The following is a 21,743-nucleotide window of genomic DNA, read 5'->3' as shown; positions in this document are numbered from 1 at the left end:
TTCTTATATAAGGTGAGAAACGATAGCGACAGGCCGCCCTTTTCACTCGTATTAACCACACATCATAATGGAATGAAATGTTTTAAACTGTAAAGGCGTAAATCCACCTCTATGAAACTAACATTAATAAACGAGTATATACTTTTATTTCATATAGCATGACCAAAAATCAAATACCCGCTTTTATATAAGTGAACTGAACAGTGATCTACGTTATTTTGTAAATGTGTTTTTGATTTGCTTTAGCTTAGATATAATAAATTCCAATTATGTTTTATATTATATGATTGTTTAACGTAGTATGTGTGTGTGTGATCTTGTTCTTGTGTGATTATAATGCATTTCATCTCGTGTCTTAAAAACTTTCTATTTAATATTTGTATGAAGCACTAATATCGTCATATTTAACATTCTTCTGTGAATATGCGCGAAAGCAATGCTCACTATAATACCAGTAATGCTATATATAAACATTACGTAATTGAGACGTAAAAATTAACTATTTCAGTGTAAAAATACATGCAAATCATAATACCATTAGTACAGGTATCACATTCGTAATTCACCATCCGAGCATGTTGAACATTTTTAGTGTTAAAGAATATATTAAAATTCTGTCATTCTAAAAACATATTTCTACCACGTCATCATATTTAGAAATATCAGTCTAAAAATATGCACTAATATATGTTGAGTGTGATAACAATGCCCACTTCCATTTTTTGTACTGTGTTTAAATAGTTCAGGGTAGTTTATTTCGTAATTCTAGCACTCTATTAGCTGAAGTTATCTCAAAACAACTGGAGACATTAGTTTCATTTCTGTGCTCGTAAATTTACTTAACATAATAACAGACAAAACAGAAAGGTGACAAAATACTTCAATATTTCCGACGTGTAAATTTGTTTGTTGTTTTCACTCAGAAATGAAATTCTCGGTGAGCTAGTCTTATTGAATTGTGACGCTCCAGGATAGATCCACGTCGGCTTTTTAAGGAACTCAAGGTCATTCTCGACGTAGGAGACCAGTTGTTCAATAGAAAAATGTGCTTGTCGTTTATCCAACGTTGGGTGTAAACTGGATTCTTCTTTCTTGTAATTCTACAACAATTCATAGCTATCTTGAAGTACATCCGAAACCTACATGCAAAATCATCAAAAATAATTAAATATCTATGTCTGTCTATATATATATGCATACATATAACTTCTACTTTTAAAAATATAGATTGCTCTATAACTTAGCTGCTCCACACTTATATTTCTTTTGTTTTTGCAGAATTTTATTTTTAACCTCAAAAGTCGTTGCTCCTCTTTCAGTCTACGTAACGTTCTCATGTGCTGCGTAACGTTCTTATGTGTTGTGTAGCGTTCTCATGTGCTGCGTAACGTTCTCATGTGCTGTGTAACGTTCTCATGTGCTGTTCGCATTACGTGCGCGAACATTTAGAGTCAAAGCAGTATAACTTTTTAAACTTTCATCTATTTCGGATTAATGCACGACTGCACGAGCAAACAGTAGATGAACATGTCGCCAGATTGATAAAAAGGACCAAAATGGTTGGAAGATACTAATCAAACGTTATCTACACAAAATAAATATAAACTATGGAGCAACTAACCTATGGGCCACCCTATACATCAAGATATTTTATCTTACAAACGTTACGTTTAACTTCACTATGTTGTAAATATTTGTTAAAGAAAGCCTCTCTAGATACAACTTTGACTGAATATAACTTTAACAACTAATAATTCGTATTTGTCTGTAATCACATCTAGGAAGTTATTTTCACTTTTTTGGCCGTAAGCTATTTCCTTAACGTTGTTAATAGATCACTAATACTATATCAGTCCCAAGTTTGATATCTAGCGCTGTGTGTCTGGTATGTCTGTTCAGAGGTTTATTTTTGTCCATTTCCATAGTGCACGTTTGCTTTTATTATATTAGTTTATCCATAGAACAACCTTTACTCTTAGCTGAGGGTTAAAACGACGGTAAACAGTTGCTCCAGATCAGTGGTTCTTAACCTGGGTTCATTCGAACCCCAGGGTTTCAGTGAGTCAGTCTCAGGAGTTCGGCGGAGGTAAGACACACACACTGTCACCCCACTCGCATGATTCGTGACGTCATGCTCCACTTGGCCATCACTGGCTGCGGCTGATCGCGTCACATCATTTGGCCTTAATATCTGTACTGCAGGGAACTTCGTGCGTTTAGCAGTCAACTTGTGACTGTAGTAATCGTGCGTCATTTGTGATTTTTTTCCTAATTTTTCAATCGCTTCATACTAATTATGTCGAGCAAAAACAGAAAGTGGCCGGACGAATATGTACAACACGGATTTGTCCTCAATGTAGATTTGCAATGCCAAGTTGAGCAATTCTAGTTTAGCACCGGCAAAACTAAGAGAACACTCCCTAAAGCTGCATGGAGATGGGAAATACAAGAACACAACGCTTGCTGAATTCAAGCTGAAAGAGATCCAGGTTCGATGAAAAGGCTACTTTGCCTGTTCTCGGATTTGTACCCATCGTAAAACCGATCCTCACAGCATCGTACGAAGTTGCGTACTTGATCGCAAAGCAGGGCAAACCACACAACATTGGTGAAACACTCGTAAAACCAGCTGTGTTGAAGATGGCGAATATCTTCAACACAGCTGCTGAAAATAAGTTATCCAAAATTCCTCTTTCAAATGACACCATCAGCAGCAGAATAGATGACATGAGCGATGACATCTTGGCTCAAGTAGTTGCAGATCTGATTTCAAACCCAGCAAAATTCAGCCTTCAAATCGACGAGGCCACCGATGTTTCCAATCTAAGCCATCTTGTTGTATTCGTGCGATATCTGAAGAACGACGAGATAAAAGAAGATTTTCTATTTTTTAAGCCTCTTACTACAATAAATAAGGCAGCCGACGTGTAGAAACTTGTGGATGACTTCTTCAGAGACAACGATCTTTCGTGGGATATGGTTTCTCCAGTTTGTTCGGACGGAGCTCCAGTCATGCTGGGACGTAACTCTGGTTTTGGTGCGCTGATGAAAGCCGATGCACCACACATCATTGTAACGCACTGTGTTCTGCACAGGCATGCGTTAGCAACAAAACTCTTGCCTTCAAAACTGGCAGAAGTATTAAAAATTGTAGTGGAATGTGTGAACTTTGTGCGAAATAGTGCCCTGAAGTACCGCATCTTCAAAGAGCTGTGTACTGAAATGGGCTCTGAATTCGAGGTCCTTCTGTACCATTCTAACGTTCAGCAGTTATCCCGGGGAAAGGTGCTGAATCGTGTTTTTGCCATACGTGTGGAATTAGCCCTGTTTTTCCGAGAGCACCAACATTGTCATGCAGATCGCTTCGAAAAATCTGAGTTCATTCTCATTTTGGCGTACATGGCCGATATCTTCAATGCTCTCAATCATCTCAATCAACAGATGCAGGACGGTGAAGTCAACATCATCGAAGCAGAAGAAAACCTGAAGGCTCTTCAAAAAAAGCTACCGTTATGGAAACGACGAACAGAGAATGATAACTTTGCAAACTTTCCCCTGCTGGACGACTGTGTAAGTAAGATGTGTCTGAAATCGGAGATATTTCTGTATCCGTGGAACTGAAGCAAGCAATTGCCATGCAATTAGATGAGCTCGCAAAGTCTCTCAACGGATACTTTCTCACCAGAGAGTCATATCCAGCATGGGTGAGACAGCCATTCACGTTTAGTGTTGCGACAGCAGATGTGAATGATGAATACCTCGACGAAATCATTGAACTTCAGCAGAGCCAGGTTCAACAACAACTTTTCAGAACAACGACGCTCTCAATGCTTTTGTGTCACCAAATCGTAGCGTATCCTCTTATTGCTAAGAAAGTCCTTGAGATACTCATACCGTTTGTTACAACATATCTTTGCGAGCAATCATTTTCGAGGATGGTAGACAAAAAACAAAGAAAAGGAACAGATTTTGTTGCGAAAATGGTATGAGAGTGGCACTTGCCAAGGTGAAGCTGCGCATCTCTGAACTAGTCTCTGAAAGGCAACAGCAAAAGTCACATTGATTTGCAGTAAATATTCATTGAGTTATGTTTTTGTTTTTGTGTGAAATTCATGTTTTGTTGGTTTTGTTCTTTGAACACAGTGATATTGTATGCAACTGATGCATGGTTCATTTTGTGCACTAATAAAATATATACTTATGTTTTAAATTTAAAGAAATCATATTTTATTTTTCCAATTACGAAGGGTTCAGTGAATGCAATTACGAAACTTCCGGGATTCAGTACCTCCAACAAGGTTAAGAACCACTGCTCTAGATATACGACATAATCTGAGCTCACCTGAATTTTCGAAAGAACTTAAACCTGATGAATGTAGGAAGTGAACTTATCTTTTATTAATTTTAGTTAGTTTGTTTGTTTATAACGCAAGGTTGTACAATGACTTATCTACTTTCTTTCCATTACGGAGAAAATGAACCCAATATTTTAGCATCATAAGTCCACAAACTTATAGGTGACCCACTGATGATTGATCTCTTAGTTAAGGGCCTTTGTTTATAGGGAGAGGTTTCTGTTTAAAACTCCAATTGCAATGTGAAAATAGTCGAGAATAAAAATATTAATCAAAAGAAGTATAGTTGCCCAACCCAAAATTTTTCTCAGCTGGGGCCAACAAGAATTAAAAAAAATAATGTTTTGACAGAAAAGGAGGTTTCGGCGTGGTTACTAAATTAAAAAGCAACACTTCACAACCAAAGCAATGTATTTATTTATTTATTCATTATTTGTTGTGAATTATAAAAACACAAAATGAGTGTAATTTCAGATGTATAAATTTGTAGCATAATAAAATGCTTACATTCTGCTGAAAATAGAAGCTTGGTTTGTCTTGTTTTTCTTGAATTTCATCCAAAGTTATTCGAGAACTATCTGCTCTAGCTGTCCTTAATTTAGCAGTAAAAGTCTAGGATGAAAGGTCAACACTACCCACCGTCAACTCTTAAGCTACTTTTTATCAGCGAGTAAGGGATTGGCTGTTTCATTATAACGTTCCTATAGCTGAAAAAGTGAGCATATTCGTGAAAGAAATTTGAACCAGCGGCCCTCAAATTGCGAACTGAACGTCATAACTACCAAGTCATTCCAGAACTAGAAATATTGTAATGTACTCAAAAATTACGTTAACACACGTATACTGACTAAAAATGCTTCATTTGAAGTTGGTCATTTTATCCTTTTATTATTTGTCTGTGCTTGTAAATATTGCTCTCTTCTCGCTCATGAGTGTATTTCAAAACACTAGTCTATAGAAAGTCTTTTATTGCTTGCCTCCCCGACATGGCCAGGTGGTTAAGGCACTCGACTCGTAATCTGAGGGTCGCGGGTTCGAGTCCCCGTCACACCAAACATGATTACCTTTTCAGCCTGAGGGCATTATAATGTTACGGTCAATCCCATTATTCGTTGGTTAAAGAGTAGCTCAAGAGTTGGCGGTGGGTGGTGATGACTAGCTGTCTTCCCTCTAGTCTTACGCTGCTAAATTAGGGACGGCTAACGCAGATAGCCATCGAGTAGCTTTGCGCGAATTTCAAAAACAAATTATAGCTACAGTCAAGATATAAAATTGTGATCAGAAATTTAATTTCCTATCACCAGCGTAGGTGGTTTCTCTTTCCTCATCACTAACTACCGAACTGTTTCCTTTTAAACCGTCATCGACCTTCATTTCTGTGCATTATGTATTTCCGTCATAACCTTACAACTACCTAACCTTGTCAACTGAAGGGAATACACTCACGTAACTCAATAGTCATGTTAGAAGTTTATAGTCATACAGCCAAAATTCGAGGTTTACGTGAACACAGAACACGTAATCCAATACGCAGGATTGAGCTTAACGACAAACTTACAATTATGAATGCAAATAGACAAATGATTATACGAATAATCATTCGCTAGGCGGTTGATTACATCACTTGAAAACTGTTTAAGTTGCTGTATAACTGTGCTTAATCCTCATCAGTGTAAATTTTATGGTATTTGTATAAGAAACTGTTACTCCGTCTGTAAAATTGTCTTACCTTCTTATTGGAAACTGTTTTTGAATCTACTAAAGACTTACTGGCAGCAAAGAAAGACAGGATTAATAAGGTTATTATGTTATAAGCTTCTTTTATATCCATTAAACCACATCGCTTTAAAATCTATTTATAAACGCGGTTAAATACATTTACACACAGATAATCTATTGACAACATATATCTGATTCTTCGTTCTCATTATCTGCTGTTTTTATTGTAATTAGCTTTTCAATTAATTTTCATCAGGGAAAAAAGGCTCAAATTAATCTTTGTTAAATTTCTTTAACGGACTGGTTAAATGCTAACGTTGCTTAACTCTGTTCCTATTATATTTTTCTTACGTCTTGTTGATTTTCATTGATACACAAGCGTTTAATAGGTTGCTCTTCAAATCATATTTTAAAATACTGTGCAGCTTTTCAATTTGTTAAATAATTCACGTTTCGTTAAAAGCTAAAATTGGAAACACTGATTTATATCATGCGTCAAAGTTTATGACCGCTTACCAACACAAGTAGGTCAATAAATGATATATTACTCTTTGGAATAACATATACTGGTATTGAAGGAAAATATCGCGTAACCTTTATGTGTGCACTTCGTGTAAAAGCTCTTTTAGTTCAATATTCAGATTTTAAAAAATTCTGTTGAAATTAATAGATTAGATCTAACTAAAAACGAGTTGTGAAGTTGTGGGCACCAAAGTTGGTTGTTAGGCGTAAAGCTACACAATGAGCTATCTATACTGTACCCATCACGAGTACCAAAACCCAGCTTTTAGCATTATAAGGTCTCAGCCTTAACGCACTTGAGGTTAAAGTCCAGATCAGAGACCCTACAGCTCAGCACCGTACGCTACAAATACTTTTCTGGTTCTTTAGACCGAATAACGAATTTGACTGTCATACTTATAACATGCCTACAACTCAAAGTGATGAAAATGTTCAACTCCATTACGTCTTCAACCTTGGATCTGTCGATCCGCAATTCGGCACACTGACCATTAGGTCATACTTCGCTACGACCTAAGATTAACGGCGCACTTTAATTTTTTTAGTTTAAAATAAATGTGCAAACAGTCAAACTATATTAATGAAATGTTATTATAATACATATATTTATATATATACTTACAACAGTTACACAATTAATTTAAACGTTTTTATTTTGACATCTCTAGCATGAGTCTTTTACTTGTTCTTGTATCTGCTTAAATTCATGGTTTAAATCATAATAACACCAGTCAAAAGTGTAAACAGGAACAAATGTTTAAGTTCGTTCATCACACTGAATGAGAACTAAAATTCCGATTTTAATCGCTCTTCCATTATTGGTTAACTTTCGAAAATTATTAAAACAGGTAGAATAATGATTAACTTATTTTATTAATATTTTTAATTTGTTAACTGTAATGGAAAAATATTCAAAAGTTAATAAAATTATTAACTTTTTTATACATGAAAGGCACATTAAGTTAAGCGTAAACATCATAAGGTTGTCTCATTTTTTTAAATTTAGGAAGATTTAGTACAATTTGTCGGAATAATAACTAGTACGTATTTTACATATGTATTTGAAAAAAATAATTCTGGTACATATTGCTTTGTAATATTGAAATCATTTTATTTTGGTTTGGTATGAATTTTGCGCAAACCTACACGAGGGCTATCTGCCCTAGCCGTCACTAATTCAGCAGCGAAAACTAGAAGGAAAACAATTTGTCATCACCCCTCACAGACAAATCTCGGACTACTCTTTCACCAACAAATAATGGAATTGATCGAAACATGATAACACAATCACGGCTGAAAGAACGGTCATATTTGAAAGGGACAGGGATTCGAACCCGCGACCCTTAGATAAATCAATTAAGAAAACTCGTTCCCAATAAAATCTAAAGACGTATAACCATCTGACTTTTCAAGCTCATGGACTCTCTAAGCTCTGAACTGAATTTCGAATATCTTAGCGCTATGGGTCAGTAAACGTGAAGCTAACACACAGGACAGGACCTTAGAAACGTATTATTTATAAGCTGAACCATTTTCATTCTCGAAGAAATGTTATTGACTATTTTATTTATAATTATATTAATTAATAATTATTATAAATAAATTGTTTACTTATAATTAAATTCATAATTAGATGCATAATATTCAATGACATATATCTTTTACGTTGGCTTTTATTAAAGCTGATAAAATTAATAATGGTAGCTAGTATTTCGTTGTAATTGTAATCAATACAGCATCTACTATCCTTATAATCACTTAATAGTGTTGTGTTGTTTATGTTTTGTTTACAGATTTTATGTCATAAAATACTCTTCTCATAAAATGAAACAAATTAAATTCAGTTCAAAACATGGGAAAATCGTAGGATACGTTAGCATAAAACTACCGATCAAAGATTTTAGTTGTTTTTCTCCTATTAATTTTTATATAAATAACATTTGACGAATCACAACAAATTCAGTTATAAATTATTTAAATAAAGTAAGCGACTCACTTGCTATTCATCACGAAGTAGACAATAGGGTTGTACATGCAGTTAGACATAGCCAACCAGTAGAAAGCTAAGTAAATATGTTGAATATAAGGGGATTGTAAGACTTCTGGAAAATGAAAGGTGTACAGAAAGTAGATATGATATGGGAGCCAGCAGATGGCAAATATCAGGACGACAACCACTAGCATCCGAACTACCTATAAAATAAAGAGAATTATTAAATTTAATGAAAGAAATTCTTTTAAACTTTTTTCTTTTCCTATATTTTAGTTTTCCTCTTATGATTGAGTTTACCTGAACAAACGATAATTTTTACAAACGTAAAACTAAATTACCTTCAATTCTGCATTATTTGGAATAACTATATTATAGAAACGTTTATGCAAAACCTCTTCAACTTGGTTTATATAGTTCCATATTAGCATTAAATATAAACATCATTCATTCAGCTTCACAGTACAGACGTGTCTTTAGTTATTTGGCTTAGTTATATTAGAGCAAAGCCATTGTTTGTTTGTTTTTGAATTTCACGCAAAGCTATCTGTGCTAGCCGTCTCCAATTTAGCAGTTACAGACTAGAGGGAAAGCAGCTTGTCATCGCCACCCACCGCCAACTTTTAGGCTACTCTTTTGTCAACGAATAGTGGGATTAATCGTGACATTATTACGCCCTCACGGCTGAAAGAGCGAGCATGGTTAGTGTGATAGGCATTCGAACCCGCGCCCCTCAGATTACTAGTCGAACGCCTTAACCCACCTAGCCATGCCGGGCCTATGAGCAAAGCCATATTATGATATCATTTGTGTCCACAGCGGGAAATCGAGACCAGGACGTTGCACGAGTTTAGACTTACCGCTGGCCTACTATACGTGAGAAAAACACAAGGTTCTATTTTTAAACATCCAACAGCTAGTTGACAATGTCACAAGAAAACAGAAAATGCATATAAAACGGTATATTTAAAATACAACAAAACATGCAAAAGGGTAGAAATTCTAACAATCGTTAGAAATACGTATAAAACTGATATATTTGTTACAAGTTTTGTTTTTCCTTCACGCGAAAATAGGCCTTCAAGCTTCACTTTTACTTCAAAGACCGAAAGCCAATGGGATTGAGAACAGTAAGATACATGAATTATTTCATGAATAAATTAATATTGTGTCTGAGTGGAATCAATAAACCTCTTTCTGGACCAATACACTACTGTGTGAAACAATAAGCCTTTTCCTGAACCAATGAATACCTTCCTGAACCAGTGAACCCCTTTCTGAACAGTTGCATTGATATACAATGACTTATCGATGGTGTGCAAAAAATCGCGTGTTTTGTGTGACAAACTGATGAGAGTCACAAAATAAATATGAATTTTATATTTTTATTTATGTTTTTTGTTAAGAAATAAGCTATATAATGGGTTATCTGTACGGTGCCCGTCACAAATATCGAAACCAGATTTCAGCATTACAAGCCCTCAGACTTACCGTTAAACCACCAATGTTTGTTATGAATTTCGCCCAAAGCTACACAAGAACTATCTGCGCTATCCGACCCTAATTTAGCAGTGTAAGACTAGAGGAAAGGCAATTAGTCATCACCACACACCGCCAACTCTTGGGATACTCTTTCACCAGCTAATAGTGGGATCGACCGTCACATTACAACGTCCCCACGGCTAAAAGAGCGAGCATGTTTGGTGTGACGAAGATTCGAGCCCACGACCTCAGATTGAGTGCCTTAACTACCTGGCCATGCCGGGCCACTACCAGTGGAATTACGAGACAGTTTTTCATTAATGCTTTATTTATTTTTATCTTGTACTTCCAAATAAATTAATAATGTGTTTTTTTTATTTATCCTTAATTCTATCTAGTTTTGGGATCAGCCGGTATTTTCTGTAAGTCAATAATTTTTACAGCTAACCACCAGGCCATGCTATACCTAAAATGTATTATACCTTCTAAAGTTGCGTAACTTCAAAATGACTAATTTCTGTGACGGCTTATATATTGCAACTACTGATGTAATCACTTATAAACTGCATTCACATTTTGACCTGTCCTTATTTTTAAATACATACATTAAACATACTTGCATATATAACCGTTTGATTATTTTCCTACTCGTTTACTTAATGCCAAGTGTTATTAAGTGACTTAACCATTTCATATAAGACCTCTTGAAGAAATTAATAAGCCAACTGTACTATCTAACGCATTGACTGTCTAGAAGTAATGTTAACCAGAACCATGGGCCTGTGAATTTTGGACCAGCGTATGTCACACGTTTGCATCTCAATACCACTTTAAAATAGGTGTTATACGGATGATGACGGTGAAATCCCACTTTCAATCAGATAACAGTCACTAAACAATTTGGGATGATAACTGTTAACTAGTTCCTTTCCCTCTGGTCTGTCAGTTCAGACTTAAATACGCCTGCCGTATATATCTATTGAGTAAAAAAAATCCCTTTCTAAAAAATATCAGAATTAACTTCGGGGAAGGAAATAAATTATTATGCTTATTAGTAGAATAGTCAAGACATTAATCCGCATTTATCATTTCCCACATAACATAACTTTTGCCTATGTACTCTTGTGACACAAACAATACAAATATGCAGTACCGTATTTTAGCGTTGCTTATACATATACACACCACTAGCCAAAATCTTAAGGCCAATGAACATAAAGAAAAAATATGCATTTTGCGTTGTTATACTCAACCACTTATTTCAGTAGAGCTTCAAAAGATGAAAGCAAGAAAAGGGAAAATAAAAATAAAAAACTTTTTTAGCATTTAATAGGGAAAATGAAAACACTATGAAATTAGCCTAAATACTAACTGGTCAAAGTTTAAGACCATACTGAAACGAAGCGTTAATCGGTAAACACGTAACGAAATTTAGTCATTTGTGTTCAAGCATTAGCGTTGTCAGCATCTCCCACTGACATCTCCTGTGTTACATTGGGTAAAATCATGGCAAAGGCTAAAAAGTTGACAGAGTTTGAACATGGCAGAATTGTTGAGCCGCAAAAGAAAGGTCTCATTCAACGTGCCATCGCTGGTGAGATTGTAGTAAAACTGCTGTTGCAAATTTCTAAAAAGACTCTGAGGGATACGGAACGAAAATTTCAAGTGGTCGGCCCAAGAAAATTTCGCCGGCGTTGTGCAGGAGGATTCGACAGGTTGTCCGGCAAGACACCAACCGATCGTCGAACCAGATTAAGGCCCTTACGGACGCAGAATGTAGCTCAAGAACAATAAGACGGCATCTGCGAGAGAAAGGCTTCAAAAACCGTAAACGTCTTTAAAGGCCACGGCTCCTTTCACACCACGAAACAGCTCGGTCAAACTTTGCTGAGAAGCACCAAACATGTGACGTAGAAAAGTGGAAGAAGGTTTTGTTCTGTGATGAAAAAAAATTTAACCTGGATGGTTCAGTTGGCTTCCCACGTTACTTGCACGATAATGATATCCCACAGGAGACATTTTCTACACGACACAGTGGAGGAGGTCCCATCATGATCTGGGGTGTTTTCTCCTTCCATGGAACAGTGGAGCTTCAGGTTATACAGTGGTGTCAAACAGCAGCTAGCTACATTGGCATGTTGGAGAGAGCATCATTATTGACTGAAGGCCCTCGCTTGTGTGGAAATGACTGGATCTTTCAGCAGGACAACGCTGCAATCCACAATGCCCGTAGGACAAAGGACTTTTTCATGACGAATAACGTGACTCTTTTGGACCGTCCAGCGTGTTCGCCAGAACTGAACCCCATTGAAAATGTTTGGGGGTGGATTGCAAGGGAAGTCTATAGAAATGGACGTCAATTTCAAACAATGCATGATCTTCGTAAAGCCATCTTCACTACTTGGAATAACATTCCAGTCAGCCTTCTGCAAACGCTTATATCGACCATGCCAAAGCAAATTTGCAGTTATTTACAATGACGGCCGTGAAACTCTCTACTGAGACCTCTTGTTGGGCATTTCCTACCCTGTTTAGGACTTCTTTTTGGTATGGTGTTAAACGTTTTACCAGCTAGTATTTAAGCTAATTTCATAGTGTTCACATTTTCCCTATTAAATGCTAAGAAAGTTTTTTCTTATTTTCCCTTTTCTTATTTTCAGCTTTCGAAGATCTACTGAAATAAGTGGTTGAGTCTAACAATCCAAAATACATATTTTTTCTTTATGTTCATTGGCCTTAAGATTTTGGCCAGTAGTGTATATTTGTTTGTTTGGAATTTCGCGCAAAGCTACACAAGGATTATTTGCGCTACCCGTCCTTAATTTAGTAGTGTAAGACTAGGGGGAAGGCAGCTAGACATCACCACTCACCGCCAACACTTGGGCTACTCTTTTACTAATGAATAATGGAATTGATCGTCACGTTATAATGCCCATACAGCTTAAACGGTGAGCATGTTTGGTGTGACAGGGATTCGAACACGCGACCCTCGGATTACAAGTCGAGTGCCTTAACTGTTACTTTTATAACACGCTCATAGTTGAAAATGCAGAACGTATTTAGGAAAACACAGCTTGCTCGAATCTTAAATCTCTTACAAAAAGAATTCCAGCAACCTATTTAATAGACCTTTCTTGGCCCTTTAACCAAGATAATAAGAGGAAAATACTTACTCTTTTTCATTTTAACAAAATATTCAGTTGTTGTTGTGATTTTGTCAGAATGCTGAAGAAAGAATGTTTTCAGGTTTTTTTTTTTATTTTATCTTTGTCTCTTTCAACCAGTCTCTGTAAATATCCATCCATGGAAACAAAAGACGATTTCTACAGGTTTAATAAGCTGTACGACCTAACACTATTTTAGTAATACAAATTCAATAAAGTTAAAACGTCAATGAGCATGGTTATAGTTATACTAGTTATTTTATATCATAAATGATATACTATGAATCAAAAACGTATAGCACTTAAAATTCTTAATGTTCTATTTGATTTAGTTGGAAATCGTAGCAAGATATAGCGAAATATCAGAGGTAATGTTCATATTCGATAAGTATGTAATTTCATTTCCTATTATACTGCTTGAGAAATGGTTTCTGGATCTCTAGATCCTATCATTATAGGAACCTACCTTTTGCTTCGATTTAATGAGATTTGTTTGCCTCTCTGTTTCCACTCCAATCCCACGATGACCCCAGAGCGTGCAGCACATCTTTGAATAGGTGGCGGCCATAGTCAACATAGGTAGTACATACGTCATTACCAAGAAGAAGAGGTTGTACCTTTACAAACAAAATTATTCTAATATACGTATGAAAACAATTTTATAAAGGTTTTACACATCTTTGAATAAAACTGAATGACTTTTCTGAAAAAGTAGTTTGTTTGTTTTTTAGGTATTTTTATTAGATGTAATACAATTCCGCTTAACTGTACATATTTTGGTTTAGTTTCAGGTAGGTTCTACCTACATATATACAAAAGAACTAGACCAAAATGCTGTCTGCACTGTAAGTATGCCTTGGTGGTGCTCTAAAAATTGTATAAAAGTTTGTCTAAGTTATCGATGTCAGTAACATATCTACAGTGAGATGAGATCATGTCTTACAAACGGCAGTTACTATTAATTCATTTTAATGTAAGAAAATACCCAACTTAGCTCTGAAATTGAGTAAAAATAATTTGATATGTGATATTTTCAGACAGCTAAATCAATAATTAATAAGACAGTATTCCAGTATGCTAAGTATTCAATACAACCAATAAATAAAGTGTTTTGGATATTGTTGCAACACATAAATGTTTTTCTTTGTTTTTTTTATAGAAGTACTGTTACTTTACTATCACCTAGCCTATAAAAGCTATAAGCTTCTGATTCGTAGGTCGATCTTTATAGAGAACACAACGCATTTAGTCTATTTTGCAGCTATTCGTTATAAAAAAAACAAACTGTTATTCTACTAACATGAGAATAAGTATAGCCAAACTAATAGTTATGGAAGTATCAAGTTAATTTCTCTTATTAATAATCGTCCCTCGCTGGATCATCAGTAAGTTGGTAGACTAAAATCTGGGGTTCGATTCACGCTGAAATAGATCACTGATTGTTCATTGTCTAGTTTCGCGCTAAAAAAACTTGTCAATAAAAATGAATTTCATAAATTGAAACTATATTTATCTCAATATTTTATCTAAACAACAGACATTCAAAAGTCATATCTATTTCAAATTCGAATATATAACAGTTGAAAAAAATATCATATCTTCAATATTTTATTGTTTCCAATACTCATATATATGTAAAAACGGCTGGTTTTACATATATATTTCTCTACAAGTGGGTTTTCCCGTCATCACTGATTATTATTTCCAATACTTAGCTAACCATCAGGCGCTGAAATTTATCACGAATAGTGAATTTACAAACAAAATATGCTGCCAACAAGGAGGTTAGACAAAACTAATGCCCCTTTCAAGTTCAAACTTGGCTCTTTAAAAACCATTTACAGTGTATTATATACCGGCTTTTACTAAACTAGAGAAAAGTTATAAACGTAATTTTCAAGTTACGTAGCAGTTATTAGAGTATAGGTTTCTCTTAGGTCTCTTTTATGATGTAAGCCTAAAACAATAACGCTTTTAAGTAAATTTAAATAATAAATCGTATCGAAATTGATAAATAATACTTAAACAATAGTTATTTATTCTTTATAACGTGCTGCTACTGTATTTTAGTTCGTGCTTTTTACTGTTTTCTGACATAACATCTCATAGGCCTATTTGTAACACATAACAAATACAAGGGCTTCTAAATATGTCTCATTAAAAATATGCTACATGTTAACGGCAGAAGATGCTTAGTTTTTGGCGCCAATTCCAATAAGTGTATTTTTCACAAATGAATATTTGACATCTGATATAAAGGCAATTAACTGACATGCAGCTGTGTGAACCTCCATTCGCAGCTGACCCGCGTCATAAAGAGAATTATTTTTAATAAACTATTTGTTTTTCCACGTTCTTTCTTTCCTGAGAATAATAGAATATGTAGGGCTATTCAGTGTTACAATACATATTTGCAGTTCACATATCAAGGAAATAAAAGAATTAAAACGCAATTTTCATTCATTAATATACGAATCATTTCCTTACTGAAGTAATCGTGGATTATGGAAGTTATGTTTTGCAATACGCTAGCCAATTTAACATGAATTATAATTTTGGATATGCTGTAGAATCACAATCTTTTGCATTTACACCCTTGTGCAAATTAATTGAAACAAGACGGAATATTACGATTTTTTAAATTTTTTGCGTTTTATTTCTGAGAATCCAAAAATTACTCACAAATTAATACATGATTTATTTTTCAAAAGATTATTAATCCGCTTTGGCATCGAGTCCACGAGTTGACTGCAATCTTTACTAATTCTTGGATCGCGGTACCACACCTCAATTATGGCCTCAATTAGTTTATCTTTCGTAGTACAGTCTTTTCCCCGAAGTCTTTCTTTACAAATCGCCCAAAGATTTTCAATAGGATTTATGTCCTGAGAGTTTCCAGGCCAGTCCAGCACCTTTATTCACGTTGTAGTCATAAAATTCTTCACAAGTTTCGATGTGTGGCACGGAGCCAGATCTTGCTGAAAAATGTCAGATCCATCTGGAAATATCTTTTTCAATTCTGGAACGACTCTTCTCTGCAAAACTCTAATGTATTGTGGTTCTCGCATCATACCTTCTACGATATGTAAGCCTCCGACGCCATAGTAGCTGAAAAAAAACCCAAAACATCTTCTTCAATGGATGTTTTACCAACTGATTGATGTGAGATTCTCGAAGTTTTTAACCTGGAGATCTGCAAACATGCAGACTTCTTTGACCCTGTACTGAATAACACCTTCCTCTATTGTTCTTGCGTCCAGTTCTTGTATTTCAGAACCATTGATACCTTTTTTTCATTGAGTTCGTAAGAAATTGTTTTTGACTGGTCTCCTTGCTCTTCTAACGCAATTTCGAATGACGTAATATCGCTCAAAATTTCGTCACATATCCTAAAAATAGATCGACCGTACTGCAAAACACAGCTAATGACGCCGTCTGTGTGAAAAAATTACTATTAAAGGAAATCAGCGGGTCCAGCAAGCCTATACTAGCCGCCATGCTGAAAATATTGCAAAATGACCATTTGTTTCAATTAATTTGCACAAGGGTGTAGATATTAAATTTCAACATTCTTTGTGTTATATATATATATATACACACACATACCATTCCGTGATGAAATGGGAGTATTTTTTTTGTGTGTATTTGTTTTTGCGCAAAGTTACACAATGGGCTACCTGGAATGTTCCAGCCGCGGAGACCGAATTTCCAAATTTAGTGAAGTGAAGAAAATCAGAGATGTAATTTCTTGTGGTTTTCGTTTTTTTAATGTATTATATTTATTACATCAAAGTGAAACTGGTTGGACTGGTTGGATGGTGTTATTGAGTTTTAGGCACTCAGATGTCCTTCCACCAAATCTTATCTTTTCTTCCAAATATACAGCACTTTGAGAGATAGGAAACAAGTAGATCAATATTAGTCCATCTAATGGTACCTTTTATTGCATTCGAAAACATTAGCTTTTATTAATTTTCTAATAACACATAGTTTTTTTTTAACTGATGCATCTAATGTTCAGACTTACTTGTAGTCTGAGTACGAGTTTCCAGCCGGTCCATCTGGCCAGTTCAAGTAACAGAGAGTTCTCAGACTCCCATCAGGGTAACGGTACGTTAGAGTTGTCGAATAGAGTAAAGTAGGAACTGACAGAGCTGTCCCGCTGATCCAAGCTACCCCTACAAGTAAGTAAACAACCTTCTTGGGCATTCGCGGAGTAAGCGGGTGAACAATAGCTATATACCTAGAGAAGAAGCAAAAAATAAAGGAAAATATATTATATTGGTGAACCTACCGTTTATTACCAACCACTAAACGGGAAAGAAAATAAAGATAACTGAGGAACTTCACGACTGTGAGCAAATGGTTTTGTCTACTTAAAATAAATTATTGTATTTGCTTTGTTTTGTCACAAATAGGTAAATTTTAGTGTTGAGCGAGTTCGTGAGTGTTTTTGAGAAATACTAGCCTTTGTTCAAGAAATCCATCATGTATATAAGAGTCACATATCTGTAGCGATGATTAGTCAGGCTTAATTTCTGGAGAGTTTGTTTGTTTTTGAATTTCGCGCAAAGCTACACGAGGGCTATTCGCGCTAGCGATTCCTAAATGAACAGTGTAAGACCAGAGGAAAGGCAGCTAGTCATCACCACCCATCGCCAACTCTTGAGATACTCTTTTACCAACGAATAGTGGGACTGACCGTCACATTGCAACGCCCCCAAGGCTGAAAGGGTGAGCATGTTTGGTGTGACGGGAATTCAAACCTACAACCCTCAGTTTGTGATTCGAACGCCCAAACCACCTGGCCATGCCCAGTCATTCTGGAGAGATAATATGAAACTGTAGTACCTTAGAGATAAAAAATCATTCAACTTAAACCCTTTTGGAAAGATCAGGTGAACAGGAAGAGTGCATAATAAAATTATAAAAAATAAAAGATTTATTTGAATATTAGAACTTAGGGCTTCGGCTCTCAATTAACACTAAAAATAGTAATGTTATAAGTTACTGTGAGAAACATTTTCGTTTCATTCCACCAATTCGCATTAATTGGAGTTTATTTCTGCAAATGTTTTCGTTATACTTTTTGTCCTACTCTGTCTCACAGTGTTATTATGTTTGGACCTAGTATACCTTAACATGCTTAAAACTGAATTAGAAACCCTTATAACCCGAGCGCTTTCGAAAGAAAAGGTGGCTCTTTCGTCTTCTTAAAACAGTCTTCTTAAAAATTAACATGCTAAAATTACCAATGCTAGTGCATTTCCCATATTTACATTTTGATTTCTCTGATCTAATCAATAAATCATTTTGTCTCAGCTTTGGAATTGCTTAATAGTAATTGTAAATGGAGTAGTGCTATGAAGTAAACGTTTCGGAAATGTGAATATAGAAGATCTGTCTTTACTTCGTAAGATATTTTTACCTGTTTGACTGACCATTATATCTATAGTATGGTATGCGAAAACTAATATTGTTAGAATTGCTTGACGCTTTCATAATTTCATTTGCAAACGTGATCTCACAACATTTGTTGTTGTTGTTGTAAAATATTTTTGAATCATGGGTTGAATGACACGCTCTGTTGAAAAAATTTCTTAATTCAATAGAAAAACTCTGAGTTATTACTACTTAGTAAATTACTTTTCATGCGTCTTTCGGTGATAGATTAAGCGCTGAAAAAATTAATATCAATAAGTATTTAAATATTAAATTGAAGAACATTTTAAAAACACTATAGATACTCTAATTGATGACATTAGTGTGAAACAAAGTCCACATTAATAAACTGATAGAAATATACTGAAGATAGAGAAAAGTTAGTTCCAATATTTTTAAATGTTATCATTTTATAATCAGAAATCAAATGCAGCGTACATTATCGGTAGATAAGTTGTAAAATATAAGACCAATACTTGCTTAAAGTACTTGATGTTTAATCATGCTCAAATATTCAGTCCTAGGAATTGAAGTTCGCTTCATTGGTTTTATTCTAAACGATTTTCATACATGCAGACAAAATTAACCATTAAAGAAAAGATATAACTGTTGTTAACACAGTCTAACTTAATTATTTTGCTGTTTATTTACAGACAAATGGATTTTTCTGGATACATCCTACTTAATTGTTGTTTATTTACAAATAAATGGATCTTTCTGAATACATCCTACTTATTTGCTATTTATTTACAGACAAATGGATCTTTCTGGATACACCCTACTTATTTGTTTACCGTTATTTATTGAAACATTAAAAACATTTCTTAAAAGAAATTACTTAAACGTACATGTTATTGGAATGTTGCTTAACAATTAATATACATTCTTCGGTAATAAGTTAACTATTTAGTAGTAATTGCTCTGGGTTAATAAATAATTTCTTTAATTATAAAGTTAAATGAATGATTTTTATCAGCATTATAAGACTTTTAAATAATTGTATTTTAGTATAATTTATTCAACATTCTTTTCACATCATAAAAACACCGAAGAATGCACAACATAATAAAACCAGTTTGAAAATTAATACTAGAATTAATTACAAACCTGTCAATACTTGTAGCTCCAATGGTAAAAACCGAAACCGAAACCGTCAGATAGGCAATGAAATTGTTTACAGTACAGTAAGCTGAGCCAAACGGCCAATGACTGTGTAGCATAAAGATAAAATTAAAGATACAGTTAAGAGTAGCCATCATCAGATCTGAGAAGGACAGATTTAAAAGAAAATAGTTTGTTACTGTTCTCATTCTCCTATGGGCTATAACAATCCAGATAACAATAATATTTCCAAAAGTTGCCATGGTAACTATAAGCCCAAAAGTAATAGTCCAGAACAACTGTTGCCACCAAGGAAGAACAAATTGACTGGTAAATTTATTTCTTGGCAACAGGTTTTCTAAGCATAACTTTGTTACAACCGAAAAGTTAGATTCTTTCTCTTCCAAATATAAATAACTACTGTCTTCCAAAAGGTGTACAGTCATGTTACTGTCTCCACCCAGTTGGTTCACACACTCCGTTAAATTGTGAAATAAAGTAGAGTTCGAACTGTGCAAGTAGAATTTTAGAAGGTCTATAACATTTTGGGATTTTGGACTCATCTTACTCTCGTAAAGTAAACTCTTCTACTGTAATGTTTTCACTGAAAACCTCAAGCATACACAACTAGCAATAAACTGGAAGAACTGTTTATTTAAGAATGTCTATGCGCTTGATAGAGACTGTAAGAATGGAGTTCATCCTATATTAGCCCCATTAAAGAAGGATTTCGAGCACTTGTTGTTTCATACAAGCCATCGTTATTGACATGCGCATCTAACATGTTACGTCATTCTCACACAGCAACAGGTATTACGGTGTTAAGTGTTGTGCTGTTATTATATGGATCCTATATATGGAGCAGATCTGCCTCAATTTCTACACATATTCTTTTAGCGCCATCTACTGTAATTCCATGAAGCTCAAGAACTTCTTTCAGTTTTAATTTTGTGTTTTTTCGATGGTTGAATTAAATACTGCTTATTAGACTTGACGGAACTATATCAAGAAATTAATCGCGTATTTAATTGGTAAGTAATAAACTTAGTCATTTATTTTCTTGGTAAAGAAAAGGTATTTGAAGTGAATTCATATTTTTCTGGTGACGCCAAATTACTAATACCTAAGAAATTATAATGTTGTATTTGATGACTGGAATTTGTTTGCTTGTAGTTGAGCACAAAACTACACAATGTGCTATCTGTGCGCTGCTCAAAATAGATATCGAAACGCAGTTTCTAGTGATGTAAGTCCGCAGACATGCCTCTGTGCTACTAGGGAGAAAAATAAAATAATTACAGTTGTCTTTAAACACTCAAACAAACAAAATTTAAATTAAATATTTGTTAATTTAATCAGAATATCATTTTTAAATCATATAAAAGGGAATGAAAGTTAAATTTGTTTTAAAATATGAGAGATCTAATTGTTAAAGACAAGTTCAAAATTTTTATTCTTGTATTAAATATGTCATTTCAAATCATAAAAATTTCCAGATTTATATTTTCTTCTCTAAGAAAATTTTTTCTTAATATTAGAAATATTAAATATTAGAAAAGTTGTGACTTCTCAAAATAATTAACAAATTTGTAGACCTAATTCTCTGAAGTATCTCTTTGTTTATGTGATTAAATACGACAATCTTTTGATCCTTAATGATGTAGTAATGTGCTAATTGACCAATGTGGTCTCGTGATTTTATCTTCGCCATCTTATGAAATTTATAAGGTACTAGCTGGAGTATCCATTCCTTCGACGGATGAAATAAAAAAGTATAGAAAATTGTGCTTATATTTTGTTTCCTAACATAACATATATTAAAAGTGCAATAAAAATACATAATGTACTAATAATAAAAAGAAAGACCCACAGTTCTCAATAATTCTATCAATATGAAATTAGATGGAGGATCCAAACCCTCTTATGACATTCTTCATATTATCCTGAATCTTTTATTTTCAATTTTTG

At 34.5% G+C, this 21,743-nt stretch overlaps 1 protein-coding gene across 1 annotated transcript; it reads right to left on the bottom strand.

Moving 5' to 3' along the window:
- Positions 1-434: 434 nt before the first annotated feature.
- Positions 435-20,338, bottom strand: LOC143245584 (tachykinin-like peptides receptor 86C). The gene is made up of 5 exons (XM_076491942.1): positions 19,782-20,338; positions 17,260-17,475; positions 13,699-13,849; positions 8,593-8,789; positions 435-1,139 (listed from the first exon to the last, which is right to left on the bottom strand). The coding sequence occupies exons 1-5, from the start codon at positions 20,336-20,338 to the stop codon at positions 920-922; spliced, it is 1,341 nt and encodes a 446-aa protein (XP_076348057.1). The 3' UTR covers positions 435-919.
- Positions 20,339-21,743: the final 1,405 nt, after the last annotated feature.

The sequence above is a fragment of the Tachypleus tridentatus genome, chromosome 2 (assembly GCF_004210375.1).
Source record: "Tachypleus tridentatus isolate NWPU-2018 chromosome 2, ASM421037v1, whole genome shotgun sequence".
Classification (NCBI taxonomy): domain Eukaryota; kingdom Metazoa; phylum Arthropoda; class Merostomata; order Xiphosura; family Limulidae; genus Tachypleus; species Tachypleus tridentatus.
Note: the sequence above shows the minus strand (reverse complement) of the source record. Positions and strands in the feature narration are given on the sequence as shown.